The sequence below is a fragment of the Cervus elaphus genome, chromosome 20 (assembly GCF_910594005.1).
Source record: "Cervus elaphus chromosome 20, mCerEla1.1, whole genome shotgun sequence".
Lineage (NCBI taxonomy): Eukaryota > Metazoa > Chordata > Mammalia > Artiodactyla > Cervidae > Cervus > Cervus elaphus.
This window is the reverse complement of record NC_057834.1, coordinates 34,922,624-34,932,596: the sequence shown is the minus strand read 5'-3', so window position 1 is coordinate 34,932,596 and position 9,973 is coordinate 34,922,624. Positions and strand designations below refer to the sequence as shown.

The 9,973-nt window shown below is 38.7% G+C and overlaps 1 protein-coding gene across 1 annotated transcript; it reads right to left on the bottom strand.

The window, feature by feature from the left end:
• Positions 1 to 8,509: 8,509 nt before the first annotated feature.
• On the bottom strand, positions 8,510 to 9,454 carry LOC122677848 (olfactory receptor 10T2-like). The gene has a single exon (XM_043878143.1). It carries the CDS (start codon positions 9,452 to 9,454, stop codon positions 8,510 to 8,512), a length of 945 nt encoding a protein of 314 aa, XP_043734078.1.
• Between the last annotated feature and the right edge of the window lie 519 nt (positions 9,455 to 9,973).

The window sequence follows — 9,973 nt, the reverse complement described above, 5'->3', positions numbered from 1 at the left end:
CTGAAACATTTCATAATGGGTTTATTTGGACACTTAGATGTCTTAACCTTTTAAAGTTTTAAATAAGAAGCTGAAATTAGTCCAGTCTCTATTCATATGTCAATTCAGAGTCTGTAATTAGGTTGGAGAGTATTTATAGCCTTCTGGGATTCTAAGAACTGGAGCCCTTTGAGACAAGGAGAGCTAAGGCAAAAGATAAATGACTAAACTTGGACAAGAACATCTTATCTAATATCAGAAGAGAACAATATAGATTGAAAAAAAATTCTATCTAGGCAAAGGATGAAAAATGTAAATAAGAATTCTTTTGGCATAAGGGAGTTGCTTTCAGATAGAAAGATTACAAAACACTGATTATGCCAAGAGAAACCAAGTTCACCAACCTGCAGGTTTACTTGAAGATTGATTTGATAAAGCATAAGACATGAAGGCAGGGGCTGGTGATGTAGGTGTGTTTGGCACTTTGGGGGATTACACTGGTAGGCTCTGCCTTGCTTCTATGCCCAGTTTGTTGTTCAGTCACTAAATCATGTCTGATGTTTTGCAACCCCATGGAGTGCAGGAGGGCATGCTTCCCTGTCCTTCACTATCTTCTGGAGTTTGCTCAAATGCATGTCTGTTGAGTCAGTTATGCCATCCAACCATCTCATCCTCTGTCATCCCCTTCTCCTCCTGCCCTCAATCTTTCCCAACATCAAGGACTTTTCCAATGAGTTGGCTCTTTGCATCAGGTGACCAAAGTATTGGAGCTTCAGCTTCAGCATCATTCTTTAGAATGAATATTCAGGATTGATTTATTTAGGATTGACTGGTTTGATCTCCTTGCTGTCTAAGGGACTCTCAAGAGTCTTCTCCAGCACTACAATTCAAAAGCATCAATTCTATAGTGCTCAGCCTTCTCTAAGGTCCAACTCTCAGATCTGTACATGACTACTGGAAAAGGCATATACTGAATAAAAAGTCAAACAACTGGATTTATAATAATTCCTTAGGAATTATTATAAGGGAATGACTTTTATTCAGTGACCATTCATTGAGTTCTGTGCTTTGGAAATTACAATGATACAAAGATAAATAAATTACACCAATCCATCTGATGTAGCAGGGTTGCATAACTGTGTGTAATAAGGGGCATTATGAAGCATGTACCAGTGAAGAGACAGCAAAGCTAGGAAGATGAGCACCTCACAGTGAAGATCTTCTTGAATATAACTAGGGCTAAGATTTGACTGATGAGTTATGAATAAAAACACTGAGAATAAGAAAGCTAAGTAGAAACTACTGAATGACTAAACCTAGGATATTCAAAGAAAAAAGATTGAAGAGGATTGCTGAGAATTTCTATTTCTTCTATTGACTACTCTGGTTATTTAAACAAATGCTCTTCCTGAAAACAATTGAAATTTCTGGGGAATATTTTAAAAATTTCCTTAATGCATATTTATCAGCTGAAAGCATTGTAGGAACTTCCAGGTCATAATCTGAGAGAAAGCAAGAATCCTGAGAGAAATGAAGTACTAAAAATGTCTTTTACACCGAAGACATTTATTTATCTGGATGGAATTACAAATCCAGCTAGTGACGTGAGGGAATCACAGGATGAGGCAGAGAGAAATTAAGGTCCAAGACCCACCAAAATAGGGAGTCAAACAGTAGATCTACTTTAAGCTGGTACTCTGAGAGAGGACACTTTAAGATAAACATAAAACAGAATTAAGCCCATCTTTTAGCTCACTGTGGGAGGTTTTGATGGGAGTTGTCGCATGGCTGACAGGAGATATAGTTGCGGTGGTGAAAATAGATTCACTTATGCTAGACCGTAATTGGTAGGCCCTCATTCTGATTTGCATCTCAAAATTGCATCATCACTTAACTCAAGAAACCTCAAACTCTGGATTTAATGTATAGAGCATCTAAATTGGTAGTGCCTCTAAGAATCTGTCAGATACAAACCCAGATTCAGCTTCTGGAAAATAGCAATATAGAAATTATAAAAATAAAAACAGTAGGAAAACATCAAAAGAAAGAAGAAATAAAATTGTCTCTCTTCCTAGATGACATGATGGCCTACAAAGAAACTCTCAAGAATAAGCAAAAAACAGTCAAAAAACCCCACAACAAACCAAAAACAAAAACATAAAACCCTCCTGAAACTAAAAAGTGATTATAGCAAGGTTGTAAGACATATCATTGGTATACAAAAGTTCACTTTCCTCTGTATACCAGCAATAGACAATTGGAATTTGAAATTAAAAATACATACCATTTATATTAGCAGCAAAAAAAGAGAAATGCTTAAGGATAAATTACAAAATATGTACAAGACCTTTATGAGGACAATTATAAAATACTAGTGAAAGATATTAAAGATCTTGTCAACTAAAAAAAAAAAGAGGCACAACTTGAGAGTTATGAGTTAAGTTTTATTTGGTGCAAAATGAGGATTGCAGCCCTGGAGACAGCACCTCAGCTAGATCTGAGAGATTGCTCCAAAAATGCAGTGGAGAAAGATAAGTATACGATTTTGGGGAAGGGGTAGTTCAGGGTAGTTCATTGCAGTTAAGCACTCATTTTACAAAAGATTTTCTGCTAGTCATGAGGAGCTGATGAAGGGATTTAGTGCTTTTCTAGATATCAAGAGATTCAAAGATTGGGATCATGGAATCAGTTCCTGAAAATATCTAAAGACCTGTTCCACAAGATTCCCTGAAGAACAGAGTGCCTCACTTCACTCTGAACTCCCTCAGGGGTGTTAAGGGCAACAGCTATAGCAACACAGGATTCAGTCTCCGCAGAGGCAGATGGCAAATGCCCTTGTTGTTCGGGTGCTGGCAATGCTCTTGGCAAGTGCCAGTTTGTAGTTGACAATCTCAATACATGAAGAAATAGTCTATGTGGATAGGAAGGCTGAATTTTGTTAAGATGTCAGTTCTTCTCAAAGTGATCTGTAGATTTAATGCAATCCCAGTCCAAATTCCAGCAAGTTATTCTGTGGGATATCAAGACTGATTGTAAAGTTAATATGCAAAGGCAAAAGACCTAGAATACTAACAGAATACTGCATATTAACTATATTTTCTCGGTTCTGTGTCAGATGTTTTGACTCCTTTGATCAGCCTTGATGGCCTTTTGGAGCCTCAATTATCAAGGAGGGACTGCTCTTCCTAACTAGGGTTAGAATTTTCCAGTTCCTGGAGATAACAAGGGACATTGCTTAGAGCAAGTCTTTCATATGCAAACTAATCAATCCAGAGCCCATAGCCCCTAATGAGTTAATGTGTTCTTTGTGAATCCCATGGACTGTAGTCTCTCAGGCTCCTCTGTCCATGGGATTTTCCAGGCAAGAATACTAGAGTTGGTTGCCATTTCCTTCTCTAAGGCATCTACCTGATCCAGGGACAGAATCTGTGTCTCCTGCATTGCAACTGGATTCTCTACCTGCTGAGCCATCTGGGAAGCCTACTTGTCTGCTTTTTCAGGCTCTTACACTGTTCTCTTGTCCTAAGCATGGCATGTCCCATCTTCTCTTGGGAACTGTGTGCAATTAACTGTCTTTCCAATGGCAATTGCTTCCTGATATGTTGTCCTCACCACATTTGAAGAAAAGTTAAATCTTCATTTAAAAACATATTGAGATAGGAAAAAAGTTAGAAAACTGATACTACCCAACCCCAGCAAATTTGGCAGCATATGGCTCTTTTTAATCTAGTATACACAGCAGTGGACTTGCTGGGTCATAGATCATTGTTGTAGATTAAATTTTAAGCAAGAGCTCTTTTTCCCTTTCTAAGTCTTCTGCTCTGTGACTTTGCAGTTGCACCTTTTAGATGCAGAGTGTAATTCTCAACCACAGAACTTTGGGCTTGGTATTGGGATTTAATGCCAAGAAAAAGAAAAGCAAAAAGGCAAAATGGTCTTCCAAGGAGACAATACCTGAAAAAAGAAGAGAAGCTAGAGGCAAAGGAGAAAAGGAAAGATATATCCACCTGAGTGCAGAGTTCCAAAGAATAGCAAGGAGAGATAAAGAAGACTTCCTCAGTGATCAATGCAAAGAAATGAGGAAAACAATAGAATGGGAAAGACCAGAGATCTCTTCAAGAAAATTAGAGATATCAAGGGAACATTTCATGCAAAGATGGAACTACCTAAAGGACAGAAATGGTATGGACCTAAAAGAAGTAGAGAGATTAAGAAGAGGTGGCAAGAATACACAGAAAAACTACATAAAAATGATCTTAATGACCCAGATAACCACGGTGGTGTGATCATTCACCTAGAGCCAGACATCCTGGAATGTGAAGTCAAGTGGGCCTTAGGAAGCATCATTATGAGCAAAGCTAGTGGAGATGATGAAATTCCAGTTGAGCTATTTTAAATCCTAAAAGATGATGCTGTGAGTGTTGCACTCAATATGCCAGCAAATTTGGAAAACTTCAGTGGCCACAGGATTGGAAAAGGTAAGTTTTCATTCCAATCCCAAAGAAAGGTAGTTCCAAAGAATGTTCAAACTACAACACAATTGCACTCATCTCACATGCTAGCAAAGTAATGCTCAAAATCCTTCAAGTGAGGCTCCAACAGTATGTGAAACAAGAACTTCCATATGTTCAAGCTGAATTTAGAAAAGGCAGAGGAACCAGAGATCAAATTGCCAACATCCATTGGATCTAGAAAAATCAAGAGAGTTCCAAAGAAACAGCTACTGTTTTATTGACTACACCAAAGCCTGTGGCTGCGTGGATCACAACAAACTGTGGAAAATTCTTAAAGAGATGGGAATACCAGACACCTTATCTGCCTCCTGAGAAATCTGTATGCAGGTCAAGAAGCAACAGTTAGAACCGGACATGGAAAAATGGATTGGTTACAAATTTTGAGAGTAGTACATCAAAGTTGTATATTGTCACCCTGCTTATTTAACTTATATGCAGAGTGCATCATGCAAAATGCAAGGCTGGATGAAGCATAGCTGGAATCAAGACTGCCTGGAGAAATATTAGTAACCTCAGATATGCAGATGCCACCATGCTTATGGTAGAAACTGAAGAGGAACTAAAAAGCTTCTTGATGAAAGTGAAAGAGTAGAGTGAAAAGCTGGCTTAAAACTCAACATTCAAAAAACAAAGATCATGGCATCTGGTCCCATCACTTCATGGCAAATAAATGGGAAAACAATGGAAACAATGACAGACTTTCTTTTCCTGGGCTCCAAAATCGTTGCAGATGGTGACTGAAGCCATGAAATTAAAAGACACCTGCTCCTTGGCAGAAAATCTATGACCAACCTAGATAGCATATCAAAAAGCAGAGGCATTACTTTGCCATCAAAGGTCCATCTAGTCAAAGCTATGGTTTTATCAGTAGTCATGTATGGATGTGAGATTTGGATCATAAAAATAACTGAGGACTGAAAAATGGATGCTTTTGAACTGTGATGTTGGAGAAGACTCTTGAGATTCCCTTGGACTTCAAGGAGATTCAACCAGTCCATCCTAAAGGAAATCAGTCCTGAATGTTCATTGGAAGGACTGATGTTGAAGCTAAGCTCCAATACTGTGACCACCTGATGTGAAGAGCTGACTCATTAGAAAAGACCCTGATGCTGGGAAAGATTGAAGGTGGGAGGAGAAGGGGATGACAGAGGATGAGATGATTGGACGGCATCACCGACTCAATGGACATGGGTTTGGGTAGACTCCGGCATTTGGTAATGGACAGGGAGACCTGGTGTGCTGCAGTCCATGGGGTCGCAAAGAGTCAGACATGACTGAGCAACTGAACTGAACTGACTGGGATTTATGTTAGCCAATGAAATACAGGCAGAGGGATAGTTTGCCAATTTCAAAATATTGTTAGTCATTCAGTTGTGTCTGACTCTTTGAGACCCCATGGACTGTAGCCTACCAGGCTCCTCTGTCCATGGAATTATCCAGGCAAGAATACTGAAGTGGAAGCCTTTCCCTTTTCCAGGGGACCTTCCAGACCCAAGGATTGAACCCAGGTCTCCTGCACTACAGACAGATTCTTTACCATCTGAGCCACCTGGTCAAAAAATGCATTGCAGGTTTTTTCAATAAATGCTGGAGAGGATGCAGAGAAAAGGGAACCCTCTTACACTGTAGGTGGGAATGCAAAATAGTACAGCCACTATGGAGAATAGTGTGGAGAGTCCTTAAAAAATTGAAAATAGAACTGCTATATGACTCAGCAATCTCACTGCTGGGCATACACACCGAGGAAACCAGAATTGAAAGACAAACATGTACCCCAATGTTCATCGCAGCACTGTTTACAATAGCCAGGACATGTAAGCAACCTAGATGTCCATCAGCAGATGAATGGATAAGAAAGCAGTGGTACATATACACAATGGAATATTACTCAGCTATTAAAAAGAATGCATTTGAGTCAGTTTTATTGAGGTGGATGAAAACTGGAATCTATCATACAGAGTGAAATAAGTCAGAAAGAAAAACACCAATACAGTATATTAATGCATATATATGGAATTTAGAAAGATGGTAACAATGTCCCTACATGCGAGACAGTAATAGAGACTAGATGTAAAGAACAGACTTTTGGACTCTGTGGGAGAAGGTGAGGGTGGGATGATTTGAGACAATAGCATTGAAACATGTATATTACAATATGTGAAATAGATTGCCAGTCCAGGTTTGATGCATGAGACAGGGTGCTCAGGGCTGGTGCAGTGGGATGACCCTGAGGGATAGGGTGGGGAGGGAGATGGGGGTAGATCAGGATGGGGAACACCATGTACACCATGTACATGGCTGATTCATGTCAATGTATGGTAAAAACCACTACAATATTGTAAGGTAATTGGCCTCCAATTAAAATAGATAAATTAATTTTAAAAATGCATTGCAGGTTTTCTACTACCAGCATGAGATGATCTCTCCCAGTCTTTTAGACCTGGTAACTAGAATGAAAATAGCTGATGCAAATCTAATTCCGACCAATTCAAAATGGTCAAATCCAATGAATGTGAAACGAAGCAGAGTTACCATGTTGAGCTCAGCTTGGAACAGCAAACCATAACATAACCTGCTGACACATAACAAGACCTATTTTTATTGTAAGAAAAACATAACATAAAATTTGCTATCTTATCCACTTTTATGTGTGTAATTCAGTAGTATGAACTGTACTCACATTGTTATAAAACAGATCTCCAGAATGCTTCCATTTTTCAAATCTGAGATGGTAACCAGTAAGTAATAACTCTCCCTTCCCTAAGTGAAGTAAGCCAGTCATAAAAAGACAAGCTGTATATACCATAAGGCATTTACTGATTTAATTCTTATGTAAACAATGTTTTATTTATTTCCATTTTATAGAACTTAAGTTATAGGTATATGCTCACCCAGGAAACTTATTTTTAGATCTATGTTATGTGACACTTCAACTTTTACCCCCCTCCACATACCCAAGTAAGAACTCCTACTACATGTTGCTCAATTGGAAGGCTGAGAAATGAACACTTAAGAAATTAGGTTCATATAAAATTATGTTGCTTTATTGAGACACATCTTTAAAAACCCCCACAAAATATAGTCATGCAAATAAGTGTAATCTTCCTGTATAGGTGATTACCGTTTGGTTATTTCTTATAGCAAAGCATGAAAGAGAGAGGGAACCATAGTTTATTACTCTTTTCCTATAATACCCAATTTAATGCTTTGCTCATATTGGCAGATTCATAAAAGAACTCTTGGATGGTCAACTCAATTTCACACTCCAACTGACATTATTGCAATCCTAGTTTAGGGAATAAAGAAAGGAAAATGAAAGGAAGTGGGAAAAAGCTAGCAATTTTTAATGCTTTCTGTCAGAAGAGCACCAAATTGCTTTGCATCTATTAACTCCTTTAGTTCTTACCATGCCCAAATGAGAAGGTGTCATGTTACATAGGGAATAACTGACCGTGAGAGAGGTTAAGTCTGACCCATGGCATTTGGCTGGACAGTGATTCAAATCAATATTCAAACCTAGGTCTTTATGATTCCAAAATCCGTGTGTTCTGCTTTACCATCAGCCTCATGGAACTTTGATCTCTCATCTATCCATAAATGAATTATTCTTTTTGTCTATAATTTTTTATTGTAAATATTTCTTTTACCTCAAAAAATATATGGAAGCATTCAGACATTTAAACAACATTCTCTATTGTTTCCTTCAGTGTAGGAAGAATATTAACAGACTGGACATTCTCAGAAAAATAATGCAGTATTTGTAGTGTTGATCTGAGAAAACTGACATTTTAAATGTCCAATAATAACATGGATTGAGTCTTTGAAAGTTGCCACATTCACATAACTTTCTGGAGACCAAATGGTACAACCTCTACAGTGAATAGAGGGCAAAAAGAAAGGTCTTTCCAATAAAAATAACACAAAACCTTTCTTGTTTTCTTTTTTAAACAAAAACTATGTTTATTGGCATCCTATCCTGGATACTTTCATGAATATAATTTTCCTGATTTATCAACTCATACAGTTTTGGAAAGCAAGTACCTACTAAGAACCTTTTTCAGAGCTGTCTTTACTTCTTTATTTCTCAGTGTATAGACAAGAGGGTTAAGTAGTGGGGTAATCACAGTATAGGTCACTGCCACAAGCCGATCCTTATCTGAGGAGTACAGGGATGTGGGCCTTAAGTAGATAAAGGAAGCACAACCATAGTGGACAATGACCACTGTGAGGTGGGAGGCACAGGTGGCGAAGGCCTTACACTGTCCCTCTACTGAGGAGATCTTGAGGATGGTGGAAACGATGAAGACGTAGGAGATGAAGATCAGTACTAAGGGAACCAGCAATACCAGAATGCTGAGGAAGAAGATAACCATCTCCTTCAGGTTGGTGTCTGTGCAGCCCAGTTTTATGACAGGGGAAATGTCACAGAAGAAGTGGTTGATCCGATTGGAGGCACAAAAGGGTACACTAAACACCAGGACGTTGACAACCACAGAGATCAGGAAACCACAGAAACTTGAGGCTAAAACCAGTTGTGTGCAGGTGGCTCTGCTGACAATGAGTGTATAGTTGAGAGGGTTGCAGATGGCAACATAGCGATCATAGCCCATTACAGCAATTAGGAAACAGTTGGTACAAGCCAAGCCCACAAAGAAATAGAGCTGGGCCACACACCCAGATAATGAAATAGTTGGAGCCGTGGAAAGCAGGTTGGCCAACATTTTTGGTACAATGACCAAGGTGTAGCAGGTTTCAGAACAGGAGAGGACAAAGAGAAAGAAGTACATAGGGGTGTGCAAAGTCTGATCCAGACGAATGACTGTCATGATGGTGGCATTGGCCATCAGAGTCATCAAGTAGACCAGAAGGAAGATAAAGAAGAGAAGGATCTGCAGATCCCCTAGGTTTGAGAAGCCTATAAGGATGAACTCGGTGATCATGCTCTGGTTCTGCCTTTTCATTGGTCACTGCAAATCAGACTCAGACATTCTGCAACCGGCAATAGAAAGAATTTGACAAAAGTGAATGCCCCGAAATAGACCATGTCTGTGTTTCTGTACAAAATTGACAATACTAATCTGAAAAAATGAGTAACAAACAAGTTAAGCACATTGATCAAGGGGTGAGGGGAAAGCAGTAGGCTTGAGGAGTAGTGGCATAAGGAAATTCCCAATTCAATGATATCTGAAGACATCATTTTCATTTTTGAAAGTTGTTTCCATTTCTCTGTCTTCTTATTGGCATAGAATGTGCCAATGTATGTGCATACATAATGTGCTAAATCAAGAGGTGATCTTAAAGTCATCTCGTCTAAGCCTGTGAGTTTATGTAAACTGAATTTCAAAAAGATTAAACCATTTGCTTAACCCACATAAGAGTGAGTCCTGGAAATCACCTATCTTCAAGGTAATTTTGTGAAAGTATGAACTAGAAAAAACAATTGAAAAGTCATCTCTCTAGTCCCTCATATACTTGAGACA